Source organism: Natator depressus, chromosome 7, assembly GCF_965152275.1.
Source record: "Natator depressus isolate rNatDep1 chromosome 7, rNatDep2.hap1, whole genome shotgun sequence".
Taxonomy (NCBI): Eukaryota; Metazoa; Chordata; order Testudines; family Cheloniidae; genus Natator; species Natator depressus.
Window position 1 is genome coordinate 15610250 of NC_134240.1, and position 23281 is coordinate 15633530.

At 42.3% G+C, this 23281-nt stretch overlaps 1 protein-coding gene across 3 annotated transcripts in view; it reads left to right on the forward strand.

The window, feature by feature from the left end:
- Positions 1-12521, forward strand: part of EDEM1 (ER degradation enhancing alpha-mannosidase like protein 1) — a 28115-nt gene extending 15594 nt beyond the window's left edge. Inside the window, exons 5-12 of one of the 3 annotated variants that reach the window (XR_012640173.1) lie at positions 1436-1619; positions 2265-2439; positions 3080-3200; positions 4144-4314; positions 4984-5057; positions 6297-6393; positions 7848-8136; positions 8964-9024. Coding sequence is in view for 2 of the 3 variants with exons in the window: in XM_074957545.1 (XP_074813646.1) it covers positions 1436-1619; positions 2265-2439; positions 3080-3200; positions 4144-4314; positions 4984-5057; positions 6297-6393; positions 7848-8036; positions 8964-9053 (1101 nt within the window). In the remaining variant the exon portion in view is untranslated. Of the gene's footprint in view, positions 1-1435; positions 1620-2264; positions 2440-3079; positions 3201-4143; positions 4315-4983; positions 5058-6296; positions 6394-7847; positions 8137-8963 lie in introns of all 3 variants that reach the window. The other 2 variants (XM_074957545.1, XM_074957547.1) reach the window with 2 other exon arrangements.
- Positions 12522-23281: the final 10760 nt, after the last annotated feature.

Genomic DNA, 23281 nt, shown 5'->3' on the forward strand with positions numbered 1-23281 from the left:
GTAGAGGAGATACCCCTTGAGTCTCCACCACCATCATGGCAGCCAGGAAATGAGGGAGTGGGGGTAGGAACTGAAGACAGCACAGGTAAATTTATCTTGATAGACATGAAGAGGTGGACTGAAGCCAAGAAAGGTTAATGAGTAGGGCATGAACAAGAGGTTTGTGGGTTTTTTAAAAAATAACTTATTGCCAGTTAACGTCCTGTTCAATAAGATAAATTTAATGATGCATGAACAGAACAGTTGTTTCTTTACACGGTGTGTGTGCGTGCGCGCGCGAAACTATGGCCGGTCAGTTGTCTTTCACTCTGGCTATTAAGCTTAGTCCTTGGGCTTGCAGGTATCAAGTACTTTTTCAAGGCCTGGCATTTAGTACTTGTGAATAGTGCTGCACTGACTGTTTTGCAGAATGAATGCAGTATGTTGGGTAGCAGGAGCCCAGGATTACCCCATAGTGCCCTCTAGCTAATGGGTTTCTTTTTCTGGAGAGAATTCTTATAGGGCGGAGATGGCAATCCTATCTTGATGGCCATTTGTTTCTTGGCTCTCTTGTGCAGATAAAACTGTATGCCATTTGTGAGGGCCTCTTGCAGCAGCTGCAGGTTTAAGTTATCGCTGCCATTGAGATTCCTTATTCGAGTGTGAAAGCAGAATATTTCTTGTGCAGAATTGAGATTCCCACTAAACTGTGCTTTGAGAATGAGAACATTATCTCTGCCATAAAGTAGTCATGGACTCAAATGTGGATACTGCAGTAAGATGATTTTCCTGTGAAAGATGATGCATTCATGGCAGAAGATTAGCTCATCATTTAGGCAATTGTTTCTAGCTACAACATTGCAACTTCAGAATGGCGCACCTATTCTGCAGCTGAAATGTGGTGTACTGGCTGAGCCCTCTTTATTGGGATGTATTTCTCTTCTTCACAACAACCAAATGAATTTTAAAGGATTATTGTAATTATTTTTCGAGCTGTTATGTTTGCATCTACTGCGTGTAGTATGGACGTGTACATAACAATGTATGTAGTATAAAGAGATTGCCAGTGTCCTTTCATTCCCAGGAACGAGGAAACAAGTTCAGGTGCACCGAAGATTAAAGCTGTAATTCACAGTTTACAAACCTAAATGCACAAAATTAAGCACCTGAATTGCATAGGGGCTGAGCACTTCTGAAAATTAGGGGCTCTTTACTTAGGCATATGCATCCCACTTAGGCATCTAATTTTAGGGACCAAAGTTTGAACTTGGATTGCAATACATTCAGCTCTTGCTCCAAGTGGTGGGAAGTTGATCTCTTCTCGCTTTACGTAACTAATGCATACTCCATTAAAAAGCCTGGCGTCTATAATACAGCTAAGAGTGGAACTTAGAACATTGTAGCACTCGTTGCTCAACGTGTCATGCAACTGAAGCTCCTTGTATCTGTTTCACAGGTGAATCTAAAGAAGGGAGTCCCTCCTGACAGCAATAATGAGACCTGTACTGCAGGAGCTGGCTCTTTGTTGGTGGAGTTTGGCATTCTTAGCCGGCTGCTTGGAGATTCCACATTTGAATGGGTGGCACGGCGAGCTGTTAAAGCACTGTGGAGTCTTAGGAGCAATGACACTGGACTGTTAGGTAGTCAATGCTCCCATGTGATTTCCAGATGTCTTAGTCACTTCAGTCAGAACAGGATGTATTAACTGTCTTGTCTCCCATCCTTCTATTTTTAGATACCCGACTTCCTGCACAGTAGTGCTTCACACATTCTCCAGTATATAAAGGGCACCACTTACCTTCTATCTGACTTTGATATTGTGGGCTCTCTACATATGTACGCTTTTTAGCTGTCTGTGATATTCTGTGGATGTACAGGGAAAGCATCATAGAGATCGAGGACACACACCCCTGATGGTTGGATTTTTCCAAAAAAATCCCACAATGTGAAATCAGTTTGAGTATGGCACAAACTTGAAGTTCCTACATGTGTAGGCCCCATTAACATAAATTAAAATAGCATGTGAGTAAAGGCTGCAGTATAGGACCTTTAGTCTTCGAATAACTGCATGAGAGTACTAAGCTTGATGATAATTAGTTCCTTGAGCAAACAAACATTAACTTTTTGGCAATACTTTTTCCTTAAAGTTATTTTGTAACTTGAATATGTGCAGATCAAGGATTGGAACTTTAAAAATGAGTTGTCGCTTGTGCTTCCAACTAAAATATGCACCAGGAAATGTTTTAGACATATATCTTTGTCTTTCTGTCTGTCTATCCCTGAAGGAAATGTTGTGAATATTCAAACTGGCCACTGGGTTGGAAAACAAAGTGGCTTAGGAGCGGGTTTGGACTCATTCTATGAGTATCTATTGAAGTCTTACATCCTTTTTGGAGAAAAGGAAGACCTAGAGATGTTCAATGATGCGTATCGAAGTATTCAGAACTACTTAAGAAGAGGGTATGTTTCCCATAGCTATCATTTTCTTAAATTTACAAACGCTCCAGTGCTGGGTGATAAGTTGTATAGTGTCAGCTGCTGTCTTTGGAGAAGCTGTGCTCTCAAAGAAAAATTTTCCTTGGTGGAATTATCTGGCAGCTGTTGTTTTTAAATTGGTTTGAAATTTGCACCAATAGTACTCTTACATAGATCAATTGATGGGGGAGAGGAGAAGAGAAATGGTAAATCACTGTACATTTAAACCAGTATTTACTACTTGGGACAGTAGTGAAAAAAGTCAAACCATCCCAGAGGGAGGGAAGGGTGTATGGGTGAGTGCGAGAGAGAGAAACAATACTATACATGCTCGTTTCGGGCCCAGTTTTATCCCTGTTGTCAGTGGTAAGGCTCCCATTGATGTTGGTGAGAGTAGGATTAGGCCCTGAATTTATATAAATAAATAATATTATCTGGTATTAACCCTGTTTTCCTAATAAGATATAATAACATAGGCTCAAAAAATATTGCATCCCCACATCTGTAGAACTCACTGTTTCTGTGATAGTTGTAAATTATGGCAATGTTGTAAGAATTTAGCATTAATGTGCCTTGTGCTCTCCTGAAAATGAAACATTCATGTGGTGGTGGTGTTGCTTTACAGACGGGAAGCCTGTAATGAAGGTGAAGGAGACCCTCCTCTCTATGTTAACGTAAATATGTTCAGTGGGCAGCTGATGAACACCTGGATTGATTCCCTGCAAGCCTTTTTTCCTGGACTACAGGTAATCTCAATTTCAGTCTTTTGGAGACTAGGTAGTACAGTGGGTTGGTTTATTAGAGATGTTCGTTCTAATGCTAGTTCTGGCGCCAAGTGAGAGTCTGAACCACAAGTACCAGCTTCTTCCTTTCCCTGGGGGTGCTCAACCCCTGCTCAGCCCCTGCCCCACCCCCACTCCCCCTCCTCCTGCATGCTGCAGAATAGCTGATACGTGGCGAGTGGGAGGTGCTGGGGGGGCGGAAGGGAAGGTTGATGGTTGGGGCCACCAGTGGGCAGGAGGGAAAGGGAGGAACTGACTGCCAATGGGTGCTAAACACCCACTAATTTTTTTCAATGGGTGCTCCAAGGCTGGAGCACCCACAGAGTTGATGCCTTTGATCTGAATGTATCCTAGAGTCCCCTGCAAACCCAGCAACCAGTTTGTCATGGCTGACTGTCTGCAAAAGAGAGGGCCAAGACTAGATAGTAGGGTAACTCTCTGCCTAAGACTGAACTGCATCCACAAAGCGGTGCTGAGAAACTTGGCCTGCACTTCACTAGACTTAAACTATTCCCCAATTTTCAAGAATTAATTCTGATGCTAATCTTACCATTTAGGGATCTGTGATGTGTTGATGTGAGCTCCCTCATGCCAATGTTTGTTGTGTGAATGAAGTAACCGTATGATTCTGCTTTTATTCAGGCCTCGTCCCTCTTGAGGCGTATGTTACATCTGGGCATCCAATGCAATATGTGGGATGAAAAGTGAATTACTGTCTTTGAATCCAATGAAGTGAGCTGTAGCTCATGAAAGCTTATGCTCAAATAAATTTGTTAGTTTCTAAGGTGCCACAAGTACTCCTTTTCTTTTTGCAAATACAGACTAACATGGCTGCTAATCTGTCTTTGCATAATGTGAGCACAGTATTTATTACATGCACATGTTTATAGCTGTTAATTATTTCTAGGTTTTAATAGGAGATGTGGAAGATGCTATTTGTCTCCATGCCTTCTATTATGCCATATGGAAACGATATGGAGCTCTTCCAGAGAGATACAACTGGCAGTTACAGGCACCAGATGTCCTCTTCTATCCACTGAGGCCAGAGTTGGTGGAATCTACCTATCTTCTTTACCAGGTACTTCTCATTCTCTGAGGATATGGCCTATATAAATGTTGTGGTTTCGGAATGCACCTCTGCTTTTTCTGTTATGTATTTGGTAATGGTCAGGCAGCAAACTTTATGCCAGTCCATCAAAAATATTCTTTTATATAGAAGTGTCCCTGGCTAGCTGTGTTTTAGACACACAAAACAGTATGTGCTGCTTGCTTTGAAAAGACACTGTACTATAACTCGTCTCTAACACACTCAAAATGCCTTCTTTCAGATGTCCTATGTAGCAGATCCTTGAACAAATACTTATATGGCAGAATTAATATTTAAACTTGGTGTGGCAGCTATTACAGTGAAGCAGGATCTGTGCCAGGGCAGGTAACCACCCCTCCTCTCAGGCTCACTGGCACAGTTTCTGATTTAGTCCAAAGGCAGCAATAATACTTTTTTTTAAACCATCAGCTTCTCTCTGCCAGAAAAGTTTCCTGCATCTGTTCTTCCAGAGGACAGGCCCGGCAGGACCTTTCCACTGGGGCAAGTTATGAAAAGCCCCAGGAAACAGTGGGGGCACTGAATAGCCTGCCTAGCAATGTCTGTCTTGAGAATGTACTCCAATAAACCCCCACCATAATAAATACCAGCTTGACAATATTTTGAATTCCTGACTTTTTTTTCTTTTCTTTCTCTACACAGGCCACAAAGAATCCTTATTACCTTCATGTAGGCATGGATATTCTTCAGAGTCTGGAAAAATATGCAAAAGACAAGTCAGTTTTCAAAGTCCTTACCCTTCTGTCTCCTGTCAGTGTGTATTTGTTAAAGACTCTAAATTATCTGAAAATGTAAAGAGGTGATCAATATTTTTTCAGAAAGATGACAAAGTACTTAAGTTACATTTAATAATAAATTCTGGAGGTTTCTTCTTTGAGTCAGCATATACATGTGATGTAACTGGCTTGTCTTCAAGTAGAAATCTGCATCTTCAACTGGGAAGAAATATGCAGGGTGTTTTTTGAATGATTTCTAAATTTTATTTATTTTTTTTTAAACAAAAGATCCTTTCAGTAATGTCTTTTTGTCTTGATACTATTTTTTTTCTGAGAATTGGGTCAGTTTTTGGCAAATGGGAAGAAACCGATTTGCTTAAGTTCTCGTAAGAGGAATATTCCTACCCTCAAACCAATCTCCAGTTTAAGTTTGGACTTAATCAAAATTTAAGTGTTCTCTGATCTAGCATTTTGGTTTGAGACTACCTCCTTGTCAAAACAAAAGTTACTTTTAAATGTTGCCATTGATTTTAGAGTATGGGCTTGGTACCTATTTTACTAATGTTATTGCAGGACTCATACAGGAAACTTCAGGTAATAAGGTTTTAGACCTATCTGCTAAAATAAATACAGTGATGCCAAATAAAACGCTGTGAAATGTAGCTTCTCTGTGTTGCACAATGACCCTAGATTATCTTTCACTTGCACATTTTTAGGCACAGAATTTGTTCTTTATTACTTTTGAAAACTCATCCAACCACCAAATATTTGTTCAAAACTTGTAAAATATAACTGTAGCTAGAGTAATAGGCTGGATGACAACTGCTTTTATGTATTTCTAATGATACCTCAAGTTGTGGCTATCAGGAAGACCAAGAGATTGTTGGCAGCCCTCCTCAGCTTACCAGAGAAGTTGTTAAACTGTGAAGTCATAGATCAGGACTCTGGTCAGAGAATGGCCATACAATCTGGATCCTTGCTACAAGTACCGTATATTATATTGCACTGGTTATTCCAATACATGTGTTTTAGGGTAGTACTGTATAACGAAATTTGTGGTTTAGTTCATAAATAACAGTACTGGCAAACATCTATCTTTTTAAAGTGTGAGATGTCTCATCTTATTTTAATTTTTACTTCAATCCATGTTTGGTATTTGGTCTGAATGAAGTTATGAATATGTTTTGCTCCTTAATGTCAAATGTGATGGAAATAAATCCAAACTAAATTTAATTTTAGATGTGGCTATGCTACATTGCATCATGTCATAGAGAAGTCAAAAGAGGACCGGATGGAGAGCTTCTTTCTCAGTGAAACATGTAAATATTTGTATCTGGTATGTTTTTACTTTTATCACCACTACCAAAAAACTTGGGAACTTTATATTATAAGGAAGAAGCTTCTTTGTAGGGACTGCAGGCAAGCAACAATTATAATAATAGAAATGCAGGACTGGAAGGGCACGTAAGAGGCCATGAAACCTATCCCCCTTCCTCCCTCCCTTGCTGAGGCAGGATTAAGTATTCTTGGACCAGTGGTCACCAACCAGATGATTGCGATTGCCGGTGGTGTAGCATGGCTGCTGCTAAGGCAGACTCCCTACCCTGGGCCCATGCCACTCCCGGAAGTGGCCAGCACGGCCCTGAGGGTGGGCGTCTCCCTCTGCTCCTGCCTGAAGGCACCGCCCCCAGAGCTCCCATTGGCCGGGAGAGCTGCGGGAGTGGTGCTTGCAGAGAGGGGCTGCAGGGGCGCGTTGGCCTCTTCTGGGAGCAGTGTGGGGCCGGGGTAGGGAGGGAGCCTGCCTTAGCCTCGCTGCTGTATGGAGCCACCAGAGGTAAGTGCTGCCCGGCAGGAGGCCGCACCCCAGCCCTGAGCCCCCTCCCAGAGCCAGCACCCCATATCCCCTCCTGCACCCCAAGCCCCACCCGGAGCCTCCTCCTGGAGCCAGCACCCCAAACCTCCTCCTGCATCCCAGTACTCTGCCCCAGCCCTGACCACCTCCCAGAGCCAGCGCCCCATACCCCCTCCAGCGCCCCAGTACTCTGCCTCAGCTCGGAACCTCCTCCCACACTGCGAACCCCTCGGCCCCAGCCCAGAACCCGCACCCTCTCCCAAACCCCAGTCTACCCCAACCTAGTGAAAGTGAGTGAGGGTGGGGGAGAGCGAGTGACTGGGGGGGGGGTGTGGGAAATGGAGTGAGCGGGGAGGGGCTTTGGGGAAGTGGGACAGCCACGGAGTGAATCCTGGGTTGCCCTTACATTCCAAAAGTGATCTTGGGTGTTAAAAGGTTGGAGACGACTGTCCTAGACCATACCTAACAGCTGCTTATCTAACCTGTTCGTAAGAATGTCCAGTGATATAGCTTGCACAATGCTGGAGGGGAAGGGAAAGGCTGGCTGCCATAATGATTCATGTTATAAACTTCTGAATTCCTCAGAAAAATATCTTTCGTCTGCACACTTCATGTAAGCACTTACTTTAGTGCAAAATGAATGCTTAAAGTATTCAGCTCTCGTACTGAGTCGTCCTCTTCTAACTACCACCAATTTTTCTGCTTTTAGAATTAAAAACAAAAACAAAAAACCCCCCTAAAATTATAGTTTCCTTTTACTCTAATGGAAATCTGTACCTCCAATCTCAAAAAATGTAACAAGATTATTTGGTGTACTGACTTGTTTAGTGTCATGTTGAATTATTGCGCATGCATTTGCTGAATGTCCTGATAACAAACATGAGTTTCGTTTGATGGATAGCGTCATGCTTTCTCTCTTTCCCCTGCCTCTTGTTTAGTTGTTTGATGAAGAGAATCCAGTGCACAAATCTGGAAATAAATATATGTTTACTACTGAGGGGCACATTGTGTCTGTGGATAAACGTTTTCGTGACTCGCTCTGGCAAGATACCTTCCCTGAAGAAGAGGAAAGGAATGCAGAAAAACTAAAGCCTAACGAATTAAAAGCCATGAACTCCAGTTCTAACGTAAGCAGTGTATAAAGTGTCTCCGGCTGTGTGGTTGGAGAAAGGGGTGGTGGAATATTACACCTTGACAGATCGGGGAGAGGAAAACAACTTTGAAATGGTAACTAATGAACTTTGTTCAGCAAACCTATATTCAGATGTTTAAAAAATCCTGAACCATCTCAAGAATTTGAAAATTAGAGTGACTGCCTCTCGGAATAGTTCTGGATGGCTTGGAATACAGGAAATTGCACAACCTGTCAAATCGTAGGTCCCTTGCTCCAACTGTCCTCTCTTTCATAGTAATTGAAAGTAATTGTCATCTGATTGTTAAGGGATGTGCCCAGAGTAAATTGGTGCCCTCCATTCATTTCCTAGAGGTCAGCTTTGCGCATTGCCCAACTGCCAGCTCAGACTCAGACTTTAAAGCCAGAAGGGACCATCCTGATCATCTAGTCCGACCTCTTGCACGTTGTAGGCCACAGAACCTCACCCATCCACTCCTGTCATAGACCCCCTAACTTTTGACTGAGTTACTGAAGTCCTCAAGTCATGACTTAAAGACTTTAAATGGTGGATTCTCGGTAACTTGCTCTAGTTCAAACTTGCAAGTGACCTTTGCTCCTCCATGCTGCAGCATGTGAGAAGCTCCAAATACAAACCAAGAGAACACTACTTGTTGTGAAGTTTGCCTAAGACAGAATGTGCGGGGTACTAATCAAGGTTCAGAAGGGCGGGAGAGTGAGGCCCCGAACGCTACCGGGCACAGCAGTACTTACTGCCACAAGCAGTCCTGCTGGTCAGTGAGACCACTGCATCTGGTGCTAAGCTCTACACTTGGTAGTGTTTGCAGGGTCAGTGCCTGAGATTGTAACACTGCAGTACGGAGAATGTACATGATTGATTATACAGGTTTTTGAATGATATGATTTGTTGCTTTGTTCGCAGTGCAATAGGGTTCCTGATGAGAGAAGATATTTGTTGCCGCTGAAGAGTATTTACATGAGACAGATTGATCAGATGGTGGGTTTGATCTGAATTTGTTCTTCAGAATAATGCTTCATAATATGCAAGGAGGAACGTGGACTCTGATTCTGATAGATATCTACAACTGTACACCTGCGATGCGTCCTTACATACACTGAGTCACTTAAATAGCCACTATGTTTCTTAAGGATTTAACTATAAACTATAATAGTCTTCTAAAGTGAAATGTTATAAAGCAATGGGAACTCTGAATACAATTTGATCAGAGTTCTGTCCTGATAAAATTTCATACAGCAAAGCTTGTATTGCAAATGAAGGCTGGATAATCTTGGAGTACAAATTTTTTTTTTAATTTAAAAAAGCAACTGGCATGTGCCATGAAAATCATTTTGCTACCTTTTTGTAGCTGTATTGTAAATGATGTTCCTCTGGAAAAAGTTTAGTATCTAAGTTGAAAATGTTTGGAGTTTTGATGGAAAGGAAAGGGAATGTGCAATTTTATCACCAAATTTAATCATTTGGATTGTTCAGACTAGCAATAACAATGCCATTTGTTCCTCAGGTAGAAATATTTGTAGTGGGTTTTGGTTGAAACAAAGTTTTGAATAACAGCTTTGAGAGGCAACTCCTAGTCATAAAAGAAAAGTTCTCAGTACAGTCATGAGATGTTTAAAACAGTGTTCTTAACATGAATTGCACGTTCACAAAAGCAAACTAGCTATAGAAACCAATAATTTAAGAACAAGGTGCCTTTGTTTGTAGGGGAAATGCACAAGCCACTCTGAACTCTGAGCTGCTCACCTTGTATTGCTTAGTTGAACAGATGTTCAAAATATTCTTTAGGTTATTTCTGTCATGTACCTAATCTAATGCCTTTTGTAAAGAGATCCTGAAGAAGTATACAATTATCTGACAATATGAAAACAAAGTAATTATACTGTTGGTAGTGCTTTTGGGGTTAGTGCCTTAATAAGCTTACCTTCCCTCATGAAAAAACCTGAGCTTTTCTTTGAGTCGGAATATATTTTTGTTAAATTGAATCAGTTACTTTTGGAGTGCCTTGGTCATACAATGTGGAGTCCCAAAGAAACTGAAGTTGGTATTTTAAATACTGGAAGGATGTTGCCTATTATGCATATCCCAAAGTATGTTGAATTCTTTACACCTTTTTTTCTGTGAATTCAGTCAAATATTGTACTGTATGTGCTGATGGGTGTTGCCATGGTTGAGGAATTCATACAAAGCCTACAGCATGTTGAGATCCCTCTATCGAAAACAGTAGCAGTGGAGTGCATTCATCAACTTTCAGGAGGTACACAGCACTTCACAGGTCAGGCCCATAGTGGCTAATAACACTGAGCTCAATCTTGCCTGTGAAAGTCCCTTTTGAGCCTCCATGATGAGTGGCGGTGGGGGGAGGGAAGAGTGGAAAGCTAGCTGGTTGCCACCTGCCCCTCAGCTGCACCAGGTGCAGCTCAGGCATGCTTGAGGATTACACAGTGTGAATACTGGGAAGAAAGCAAGTGAATTTGGGACAGTTTGTCATGGAGGGGGAAAAAAATTCCTTCAACTGAGACTGAAACACAACTTATTTTAAGGGTTACTATTTTTAGTGCTTCTCATCAGTTAAATCTGTATTTTAAAATCTTTTTTAGACTGCAGTTAAAATGTATTCAGCTACCACATTGTTTCCTACTTTTAAGTAGAGCTAAAACTTAAATAGGAATTTCAAAGTAACAGAGCCAAACTTTGTGTGTGTGTGTGTGTGTATATGTGTGTGTATGTGTGTATATATGTGTGTGTGTGTGTGTGTGTGTGTGTGTATATGTGTATATACAGATCATCTTAGTCTTCTGACAGAAATCCAGTTCTTCATAAGCCATATGTTGCTTTCATAAAACATTTCTAACAAAGGTAATGAAGTCCATGTATTTGAGGCGCATGCTTAACTTAGTATACAGATGCATCTCAGGGACCTCCAACTAGACTTCTCTGTTCTTGCTAACAGATTTATCATGTATTCAGGAATCAAAATCTTGTCTTCCTATTTTTACCTGGTAACTTTTGAGGATGGGGGAGGAGGGGGCGACTTATGACAGGTAGCAGATATAGAGTTCCCAAAACATACGTGTATAAGGGTCTGGTGCCTTTTTGAAGTTAGATACACCTTGAGCTAAAAAGTATTTTTTCTTAATTATGTTTCAAAACTATTACTGGAATATTTTATAGTCACTTCAGTGCCTATTTAAAGCAAAACATGCTTCCAAGGTGTTATGATCCAAAGATGTATTAGGGGAATGCAGGTGACACAGTCTTAACTGGGGATGCCAGTCAGCCTCAGTTGCTAATTTAAGTGCAAAGGGTATTATGGAAGAAGCCTATTCTGTCTACTGGGGAAGGCATAAAGCAAAAATATCTGGGCCTTCAGAGATGCTGCTACCTGGGCGAAGTCTCTTACCAGCCAGTGATTTGAAGTGAGAAACTTTATTAAAGTTAGTAATGTGAAAAGAAACCTACATAGAGCCTCCAAAACGTGCAGCTTACAATTTTATTGTAAGCAATTAGTTCATGCCAACAGGTATCCTGGTGACGTCTTCTGCTGACAGCAAAACCTCCCCGATCCTCAGCTGAGCCCTTTGAACACCCATTATATGCCCTGATACTTACAGTCGTGTTTGTGCCTTCTGAAAAATTGAGCCGAAATGCAAGTTCCGGTTGGGGGTTAAGTAAAAGTATGTTAAATTTGGGTAATTCTCAAAAGACCAGTTGGTTTAACCAGGCTGTACAATTTTTATTTTTCTCAAGTTTTTAATTTTACGATTACACTTTTTTAAATTTTTATGTGAATTGCCAAAATTAGACTGACCTTCTTTAGTTGTGGAATTGGGCCAGTGTGGGCAGCGGCAGTGCAGGCTTCTCTGCTCTGTCCAGCTGGTGTGCCTCAGCCTTGAATTAGATGAATAAATTTATATCTAGTACTGAGAGGAGTTAGCTCTCCAGGACTTTTCAGTGCTTGTTATCTCAGAGCACTATTCACAATGCCAAATGGGATGTAGTCACCTGTCTGCTAGAAACAGGGCTGAAGTCACCAATTTGCTTTTCATAATCGCCTAATAGCCATCATCCCATAGTAATAAACTCGGGTTGCTGTGGTACTGGATTTAATCTGGTGACCTGAAGGTGAAAGACAGTCTCCTCAAATGATCCAATTTCTCCCTCTCCTTGCACCTCCCCTTCTTAAAAGTATTTTTGAAATAAAACACAGGCCATGTCTTATGTTTGGTGCACTAGTGTGAATATCTATTTTTAATTAAGTGTTAGAGCCAAGTTGAAAACACTGCTGAGATGACTTGCTTATACTTATAATATTGTACGTCTCAGTGTAATGTGCAATATAATTTTTCTAATTAAAATTGCATTGTATGTATAATTGTTGTAAAATGTATTTAACTGGGGGAGGGGAAAGACTTGTAAAAGGATCAAATGTTCTTTTATAAATGTCCTAAGAAATTTTGTCAAAATTGCTTAAAGTAAGGTTTTACAAATTTGTATTAAAGGCTATCTTTGACCTTTCTGTTTGGTTGTTTTTTTCCCCTCTTCCTCTGAAGAGGGATGTAAGAGGTTTTAACAGTGTAACTTTGGGAGTACCATGGTGCAGTTTTCAGATTAGATATCTTCATTTCTTTCATGGACTATGTAGTCTGTACATTTCACGCCCCCCCCCCCCCCCATCCTGTACACCTTCCAAAAGTCTTGCTTAGTTGTTGGCTGAGAAGGCTGGACTAGGTTATGAAGTGGGAGTTTTCTGTAATATTTTTATTAAGCCGATGTATGCCTCAGTTTCTCCTATAGTTCGCAAGGCTACCCAGTGGGCAGGGAGGGCATTAGGTAAAGGACAGTTTGCTCTCAGGACAGGGTAAGAGAAATAGATGTGAATGTTTACTAGCTGTCTGAGCTTGAATGGATCATTGATACAAGGAAGGTCTCAGCCAGTCTTTTTTCAGTGGAGAATTTGAGAAGACCATGGCAAATCCAATCTCCAGGGCACTGGTTGTTAGGTGTCAGAGGACAAACTGGGAAGATGTGAGGTCGGAGGGGGATAAGAGTTGGTTGCAGGAGGGACTTGGGCTATACTTTAACCTTCATTTCTCTGTGCTAACCCAAGGACTTCCTAGGCTGTGTTTCAATTGACTAATAAACCTGACACTTTTGACAATGCTATTTGAATATCACTGCAAATGCTTGGTGAGGTACATTACTCCCTGAAGAGTGTACGAGTCTCTACCAGGAGTCTGTCCTAGCGGGCCTTGCTGAACAGAGCTCACAGTATGAAGCAGAGGAGTGCTGAAGCCCTAGAGATCGTCTAAGGAGGTGATGAGGCTACATGCTTTACCCAGTGAAGGAAGAGCGTAACACCCCTTGGGCTGGGGTCTGGCACATTGAAGGGGTTCTTCCTAGAGACTTTGAAAGCTGGGGCCATAGCCCTGATCCGGTGGATCTGTGATACAGGTAAAATCAATAGAACTAAAAGCCCCCGTACAGGGAGAGCTGTAGGTCTTGTTACAGTCTCCTGTGACAGCATTCGCACCCTCTTAGACAATATGAACACAGGGAAGCACAGAACGGCTATTTCTGCTGCCAACAGTGTTGGGGAAAATGAAAAGCTTGTCAAAGTTCTCACAGTACGGAGGAAAATTTTAGGAAAAAATATCTTTTTTTCTGTATTGCACAGTTTCCCTTAGCTTGCCAGGTGTCTGAACTAGTGTTACCAGCTGTAGCCTCTCAGGTATTAAAAATGCCAATAATGAGCATATTCCTCCTGTCCCATATGGGATTCATGTTGGGGGTGGGAGAGAAGTATGTTTAAGGAATTGTTTCATACTGTAAATTTAACTACAGATCCAGTCCCTTTAGTCTGCTATGAAACTGCAACCATCTAATCCCTGGCCAGTGTTCTGCCCTCCTACAGCCAAAGAGCCAGCTGTCATCCTTGCTTTCTCAACAAGCTGAGTGCATTGAGACCTGAGTTTTTCTGGGGAAAGGGAGTGGCTTAAACCAAATCTTGTAACTTCCATTTGCCCATGGGAAAAGGCAGCCTTTTCTGCATGTCCCTGCTTGCCTTTCTTTCCTGGGCTATACCTTGCTTCCACTGCTTTGGTGTGCTTGTCCCTCCTGCATTCTCCACCTCCCTTGCCTCACTTTTCTATCAGTTGCTATGGTTGGGTCCCAATGCAAAACTATAGTAGGGTGTGTTGGCAGAGGAGCCCTTCTATGTCTTACAGGGCTGTTGCTCTGAATAGTTTAGTAGGCAGCAGGTTTAAAACAAACGAAGTATTTCACACACTGTACAGTCAACCTGAGGAACTCCTTGCCAGAGGATGTTGTGAAGGACAAGACTATAACCGGGTTAAAAAAAAACTAGTTGAGTTCATGGAGATAGGTCCCTCAATGGCTAGTAGCCAGGATAGGCAGGGATGGTTTCCCTAGCCTCTGTTTGCCAGAAGCGGGGAAGGGGTGACAGGATGGATCACTTGATGGTTACCTGTTCTGTTCATCCCCTCTGGGACACCTGGCATTGGCCACTGTCGGAAGGCAGGATACTGGGCTCGATGGACCTTTGCTCTTCCAGTGTGGCCATTCTTATGTTGTTAGTTGTAGGCCCTTTAATGAGTGCACCTTTCTTGCCCTGCTCAGCAAGCTATTTCCTCACTCCTCCACTGCCTGCAGCAGGCTATTACTGAAGATATGGGACAGCTCCCAGCCATGATAGCCGGGAAGAGAGAGAATGAATGCAAGTGGGTGGGGTTTCTGTAGTGATGCTGTTTTTTCTCCCTCCTACCTGTCCTGAAGACTGCATCCTATCCCCCTAGACACAGAGCTGGTCATGGTGAGCTCTGTATTTGTGACCTTCAGGCTCTTTTCATCACAGCTTATCTAGGCCTAAAACCGTGCAACCTGAAAAAGCTTAGCAAGTCAGGCTGCTGTTTGCACTTCTCCCCACCCACATTCTGCTCTCTGTGCTTTCTCCCTACCGAATAGAGTCCAGTTCCAGGTCTGTCTGATATTCAAAGCCACTATGGGATTCATCAAGCTTATAGGAAAGAATGCCATAACATTTCACAACCCTGACCTTCCACTGGAGCCATGAAACACTTTTGACAACAGGAATCCTGTGAGTGCAGGTGACAGGATTTTCCCAGGTGCTGGATCTACACTGTGGAACTTGCTTCTGCAAGAGCTAAGAATAACCATGTTCTTTTGTAGCATTCAGACTTAAAGATAAAACCTATTTCTTTGATGTAGCTTTCCTTATTTGCTATACCCACCCCACAGCAAGTCACTTGCTCGTACAAACATAATCAACTAAAAAGCCCTATTAAACCAATCAAGCTGTTTCCTCTTAAGAAGGGACCTAAATATTTGTAAATTTTTTTATGATAGGGAGGGAGGGGGAAATGTCATGGGGTCATATAAGTAGCTTGACAGACTACAGCTGATTTGAGGCTGAATTCTGGAAAAATCAGGGCTCAAACTGGGCTGATACACACCATATGCCCACTGGTACCGCTCCAGTGCACCAGCTACCTTGCCCTGTCACCTTCCTTCTGTGATAGCTAGTGATGTTCTACTCAAAAGTGCAGTTGCTGACCTGGGGTATTAAAGCTTCATCTCAGGCAGCTGTTGTAGCTCCTGGAGCGGTAGAATCACCTGGCACCATTAACTATGGGAGGAGAGAATGAGCAGCAGCTGCCCCTGCTTCCACAGACTCCTGACTGACCAGCAGTTGCTGTTGCTCCTGACCAAGGTAGGGGTCTGGACCTTCCCTTGTTGCAGCCCGTGCTGCTGTTTTCTAGCTGGTCGTAAAGAACTCCAGGCTACTGCTCTATCCCAAGAGGCAGCAGTGGGTTGGGCTGGAGAGTGGCTTGGCCAGGGGTGGCGATGTACTATTGGAGTCCCAGGACAGTGTTGAGAACATAACCAGGGTGAGTTCTCTTGCTTGTTTGTTTCCAGTGAAACCTGAAATCACTTACCCAAAGTTATACTAAGCAGAGCCTAGTGCATGCTGGGAATTTAGCTTTCGAAACTGGACTTTGTTGCTGTATTCCCAGACTGTTTGAGTCCTTTAGTCTGGGCTACGGTGATTGGAAAAGGCTGTTGTGAACAGCATGGGGCATTGCCCATGGTCTCAGAAATATAAGATTCAGAATAGTCTTGAAGCAAGGCTTGGTCTTTACTTTTTTTTTGTTCACTCTGTAGCCTTCTCTACTTTTTATTATCTGCGCTGTGGACCTGACCCAAATCCCACTGAAATCAATGGGGAACTTTCCATTAGCTTCAGTGGGCTTTGGATGAGGCCCCAGGTTACAGATCTATTGAACATAAAGTCTATCAAACCTCAGACCATTGCACTGGGATTTTGCAATGTACCCTAGATGGTCCAGGATTTTGTCTTTGCCTGCTCATCTAATACCATTGCTTCTTACTTTAGACAACTAGATCTCACTTCAGATCCACTTCCAAAGTGAATTTAGCAGGGCCAAAATTTTGTCAGCTTGAAGAAAAGAACACTAACCCTGGTCTGACATCCTTCAGATAGGTCGCTCACCTATCAGTTGCCCAGAAAAGAAGCACTTGTTCACCCCCCCTCTTTTCCTTATCCTTTTTAAAAAAATCTGTGTTTTGAAAGTAATTTATTTGTCAAACTGTATAGCTTTGTAAGAAGGCTGAGTTTATTGAATATAGCTCCTGTTAATATTTCCGCTATTTAGGAAAAAACATAAGAAAGAAAAGCTGGTTTTCTAGCTTGCAATTTCTTGGAGACTGGAGAAAATAAAGGCCACATGTGGTAAAGGAGTTTGGCCCAGACTTTTAGAAGTATTTAGGCATTGCTGTGCTCAGCATTGTAACACCTAATTGCTTTAGGAGCCTAAATGTAATTTTCAAAATGGATTTAGGCACTTATGAGCCAAAATCCCATTGACAGTTGATGAAATTCTGGCTCCAAAGTGCTTAAATACATTTTGAAAATAATTTAGGCAATGATGAGCCCAGCAATGCCTAAATGATTTTAAAATCTGGACCTTAAAGCCTTACAACATGAGAGAAAACCTCTAAAGCTTTGGGAGTGTTGAGTGAATATTTTCTCTAACTATCCCCATTATGAGCCAATAGAATCAGAGCGAATACAGAAAAGGGGTAAGATTTTTCAGGTGGCCTATGTTCTAGTCTATTACATTTAGCATTAATGTTGTAGATGTGATGTGCTTCCACAAGAGACCACTCTTGCTTCACTGTTTGAAACCTTGCTGTGCTTCAGACATGGTGGGGGGGAACCAATTGTAATAATATCTTTTAAGCTGAGTGTTTGGAAGCGTAATTTCACGGTTTTCATGAGCCTTTCTTTTCCTCCAAGTGGGTCTGTGCAAGGAGCTGCAAAATCTTAATGGAAAGATGACTGACAAAAGCTAAAACGTAAATATTCAGCTGTTGGCAGACTGCGAGCCGTGTGGTCTCACTGGAGGATTTGGCCCTATAGCTATATGAAAGATTGCTCCCCTTAATTGGTAACAGTATTTTATCTAAAGAGAGGTCAGAAACTATTCTCCAAAAGCTGTTTCCTATTGCTGCTCTTTGGCTTGTTCATCACTTAAACTGATCAGAGGGGCATTTGGTTGTAAAGATCAGATCGGAATAACATCTGTTTTCAAAGGTAAGGGAATTTTGCTGCCTTGAATGTCACTTGGCTACAGGTAAAGAATATTGCAACTTGTGGGCATGCGCACTGGAATCCATTATAACCTTATTGACATGCCTTGGCAATGAGATGTTTAACATAACTCAATTTCTCTTTGCAAGATGGGAGACATGAGGGTTTCACACCCGTTTTAAGGGAGCTTAAGTCCACTGACTTCAGTAGAGTTACTCCTGCTTTACCTTGGTGTCAGTGGAAAAATTAAGCTAATTGAATCTGTTGATGGGTCTGATTTGAGGAGTTTGCTGTTCTATGGACTAGGAAGTAGCAACTATAACTATCAAAATGGAGATTGCTGAAACTGACCCCTACAGCAAGATGAGGCTATATCTGGATGATTGTAGGTCATTCTTCTTATGTGCTCCCACGCACTGCTGTGGTCTAAGAAGCAATTTGTGGGGAGGGGGAGGAGATATAATTGATTAAATGGATTGAAGCCACTGTAGAAATGATTCAAATGGGTTTTGTGTATGTCAAAATACTAGGCAAGCTGAAGGATGTGGCTGTTAGTGCTGATGAATGTTTCAAATAAAATGTCATCCCTAGCGTTAGTAATTCTGCTAACGTGGATTATAATTGCAGTCTGTTAGAGCTGCTCATGGGAGCCTGGCTTGTAAATCTCAGCTGGAGTAAAGTGGGGGGGAGGGAATTGCCTGTGCCTGTCAAAACCATCATTCTATGGAAAAATGCTAATAGCAGAGCATTTACGCCAAGCCCTCAAAAAGTCGGTGGGGTTCTGGCAGATTTTTTGCCTCAGGCACATTCATTTACTGTCAGTCAAAGTGTTGGGTGCATACTGTACCTTTCTATACCAACTGTAATTGGCTGAGATACCTTGGCTTAATGGGAGGTGGATGCAAGTCAAATGCATTAACCTTGTACAAGATGACCGGCCCCTAGCCACAAAGGTACTTAGGCACCTGTGTCTGTGATTTAGGTGCCTAAATCACAGTTTTAGGCTCCACTGTGATCTTCTGTTGAACATTGTAGATGCCTAAATTCACTTGGTGCCTACATTTTCAGGGAAAAAGTTCCCTTAATGCCTAAGTTTCTGCCTTTGGGCACGTTCACAGGTGTTCCGACAGCTAGAGTGAGACCTCAATCTCATGCCTAAACCCCAGAGCGACCCACAGTAGGGGAAGAGAGGCATTCAATCACTTGTGGGGCCCAGCCTGGTAAGTCACCTACTGAATCTGGTCCCATTCAAAACCTGCCACCAGGTGGTGGTAACGGTGCTGGTGCCGCCAACCTTAGACATTTTAGCACACTGGTTAGAGCACTTCACCCTCACCATTGGATTGCAGAGTCATTCTCGCTCTTGCTGTCTCTTTCTCTGGCCCAATGAGTAGTGTCTTCCTCTCCTGCTTATTCAGTTCCCCTATTACTCATACGATCATGAAGGCCTCTCAGCTGAGGTGAGCCAAATCCTCTTTAGCTAAACGGGGACTATTGCTAGCACTTTTTTTTTTTTTACTAGTGACGGCACAGTCTTGAAGGATAAAGAGCCCAGTAAGAGTTAAAACTCCTTTTATTACCTGCTATTCAGGGCTTCCTCGCCTCTTTGAAGGTGGTAGGTTTGTGTTGGTGCTGCAGGAGGGAGGATTATATGCATAAGGGTTAAGTATAATTATTATCGAGTGAAAGTAAGTAAGCAAGCATTTAATTGTTGTAAATACAACACCCAGAGAGATCAGCTGATTTTGTACAAAAGCGGCTGTGGAGTTCTCATCAGAACTAAAGAGAGGCCACTTGAAATGCTACCTTGCATATGCTGAGGCCTATGTGAGAATCGCAATGCTCTGTAGAGGGGAAGCTTGAAGCCGAGGAGTCCATAAAACCATGTGGCATCTCCAGTGCACTTTTATCCAGCTATCAGGAAGCCTCACTTGTGACTTATGAAAGAGCCGACAGGCCATGGCTTAATCCAAGGATGGATTTATTTACAATGAGCAGTGAAGGGTACTTCATTATGTTTCGCGACTATACCGGGATTGCTAATAGATAATAGAGCTCTGAGGCGTTTGAAGCAATAGAGTACACTGCTGTACGGCAACGTTTTACCTGTCCTGGAATTTCCAGAGCTGCAAGTGCCAACAACAGACCACCTTTCTTCACTGGTGAATTTACAATATTATCCGAGCCCCCTCCCATATTGTTGAGATCAGTTACTTCTCTGGGAGTCAGGTTTTTTCCTTTCTTCCTTTTTCCTAATCCACCTTAACTGGACCCAGGAGCCCTTGAGGATGTCAGCAAGGCATCATCCGTTGTGGTGTCAATAGGACCTGATTCTCTCTGATCTGAACCCAGGTGATTATTTAATAGCTGGGGGAGAGTTTCATCCATCCCAAACACCACCTTTACATTTGACATAAAGATAGACCTGAGTTTGTGACGTTAATGGGATTTGACCGTAGACGAGAATAGAGAGACTTGGATTGCTGCTGTTGTGTTTTAGTGTAACTGCATAAATGAAAGAGTTGAGGTCTGACAGCCATTAGAGGAAAGAGAAATTAGAAATGTCGGTCTCTCTCATTCAAGAGAGAACACATGTAATATTTCTGTCACTCTGACTCATTGTTACAATTTCTGAAACTGAAATGCATCCCTTCCAGAAATAGAAGTGATCACTGTCCAGACAGCTTTATGACTGCCCCAGACAGATGTCATCGTCTGCTGTTTAATAGATGCCTTGGTGAACCCAATTCAAGCCACCTGATGGCAGCTTTTAATATGGAAGGGGAGAATCTGTTTCTCTGTGTGACCTTAATTCTCTTTAGTGGCTTCAGAAGTGTGTTATAGCTAGAATGAAGGGACCCCGCTAGCAACAAGTGGTACTATCTGCCTCAATCCAGAGGCTTCTCATGGATACCTGTGTATGTTTTTTATGAGACTGCAGGGGTCTGGAGCTGGAATTAAATGGTGTGTGTATGACTGGGGAGGGGATTAGAAATTAAGGAGCACTGATGTATGGGGAATTGAGCTTTCCTCGGCCAATCTCCGTGACTATATCCACGATACGTATGTCATGTGACTTACATCAAATTATATATAAAATGTCAGAAGAACAAATTATCTGTAACCAGTGATGAGCTGCCAAAAGCTGAAGAACCAGCTCCTTCAGTCGCTCCGGGTCTTCGGCGGCACTGAAGGACCCGCCACCGGAGTGCCGCCGGGTGAGTAAAAATTAAAAAGGGATTCTCAGGGGAGCCTCCCCAGCCGAGAGCTCAGGCAAGTCAAATGGGACGGTCCTGCGGGCCGGAGTTTGCCCACCCCTTTAACAACCGGTTGTAAACCGGCTTCAAAATTTAACAACTGGTTCACGCGAACCGGCTCCAGCTCACCACTGTCTGTAAATTAAATAAGGATTTCAGCAGCATACAGCTCAGCCTTCCATTTCAGTAGCTTTTTGCTAGTAATCCCCCTTGCATCGGCAGCAATACAACTGAATACAATAAAACAAACTCCTTTATCACCAAGTTTCCTCATGAGCTCCTGGCATATAAAGTGCCATGATGGAAACAAGATCCAGGTGAAATTGCAGTGTCTTCTCTGATCCTTCTTCCCCAGGAGTCTGTCTCTTCAGGAAATCAGGAAAGTAATCACTGGCTATTTCAATCTGAATTTTGCAAGTGATGGTGTGTGCCATCCACCTCCTGATTTGTATGGCTTGCCCAGGTGGTTGCATGAGTTATCACGGCAAGGTGAATACAGGGCCTGATCCAAAGGCTGCAGAAGTCAATTGAAGCCACTCCCATTTGTTTCAGTGGGCCTACTTCCACTGAAGCACAGTTGGACTCACTAGAGAGGTTTATTGTTTCTGACGAAGGCCTGTAGTATAGACATGGACTGAGTCTGCAGCGGTGTCACTAAATGTGGTTAATACTCGGGTGGGTTTCAAACAGTATGTCTGCCTCTGGGAGGAAATACCAGCCTCATTCATACAAAAGGGCTTGTGTGAGGTACTCCTCTCAAAGCCACCTGAGCTGACCTAGAAAACTACTCCGAGCTTAATAAAAGCATTAATGAACTGCCCAGGGTGTGTGTGGTGGCTCACTTGGACACGGTTGGCTCCAGTGTAGGAATCTTTCCCAACTCACCCATTTCAATCTGATCCCTTTGGATTTTTGGTCTTGTATTTGTACTTTTTAATTGTCCTGAAGTGGTCTCTCAGCACCGTGAGTGCTTTGAGGTACTATTGCTGGTTGTCTTGAGTCTCAGACTTTCTTTGTGGCAGGGCAGTGGCTTGCCATCCAACCTGTTCAAAATGAGTTCATACACTGTAAAATCTTTCTCTCAGGTCCTTATCTAGCCCCCATTGCCATAATATCTGAGTACTTCATTGTCGTCTTTGTGTATTTTTGCTCAACGTCACCCTGTGAGGTAGGGAAATGCTATTATCCCCATTTACAGATGTGGGGAACTGAGACCCAGACCTTCATAGGTACTTAGGTACTTAACTACCTATGACTATCTGGGCCTGAGAGATTGCGTGACCTGCCCAAGGTCAGGCAGAAAATCTATGGTGGAGCAGGGAATTAAACCTCGTTCTAACCATTGGACCATACTTCCTTCCATTGACTTAAATGGGAGAAGAGTTAGACCAACACTGAGAGCATTGGAAAACTCCATAGTTTTCCCATTTTTTATAAAATAATGGGTCAGCATCATTCCTTTCAACAGCTTGGTGTAGTCTCCTATTATGAACAGCACTGAGATATATTCCATCTCTACATTGCAACCTTAGCTATAACTATAAACCGAAAGGATATTTAAAACAAAGTCATTTAAGCCAACATTTTAAATAAAAAAAAAAGACTCATACTAAATCTATTGCTATTAAGTGCTACATTTCAGTCTGCAAAAAGAGCAATTAAAGTCTGCATGGAAAACTCTAATAATGTGTGTGAGAGAAAATATTGACATACCTGTTTGCAAACTTATCTTTTGAGAACATTGTTGCACGTTTCTGGAGCTATATGACAACAGATTAAAAACAAGCTGTTTACCTACCGTAGCAGACCAGCATACAACCTTAAAAAGCAGTTAGAAAATAATCAAGATCTTCCTTATTATTTTTTAAATAATTAAAATTTATCTCCATCTTAAGGCCCAAAGGGTTTTACAATACTTGCAAGCTGGATGCCATTAATTTTTCATAATGTTCATTTATTGTAATTTGGTTTTCTTACACTAATAGTTCTTGAAAAGTACCATGTTCTAGAATCAATTACCTTCATCATGTAACAGCAGCTGTGGCAATGTGGCATTCCATGTTTGTGTCAAAGAACTGCATTTGTTTAACCTCAAGTGGAATAAAAAACCAGAGGGTTTGAAAAATCTTTCCAGTTTTTTGCTCCTTTTACGGCAGAGATTGATTTTTAAATCAGGCTTGGGGCGCGGGGGAGGACTTTATTTTTACTCCAAAAGGAGATTTAAAATAAGCATTTTTAATAGAACAAACAGTCCCCATACTTTGAGATGCATCTAAATGAAAAACAAATTATACAATAGCTATTGATTTTTTTCT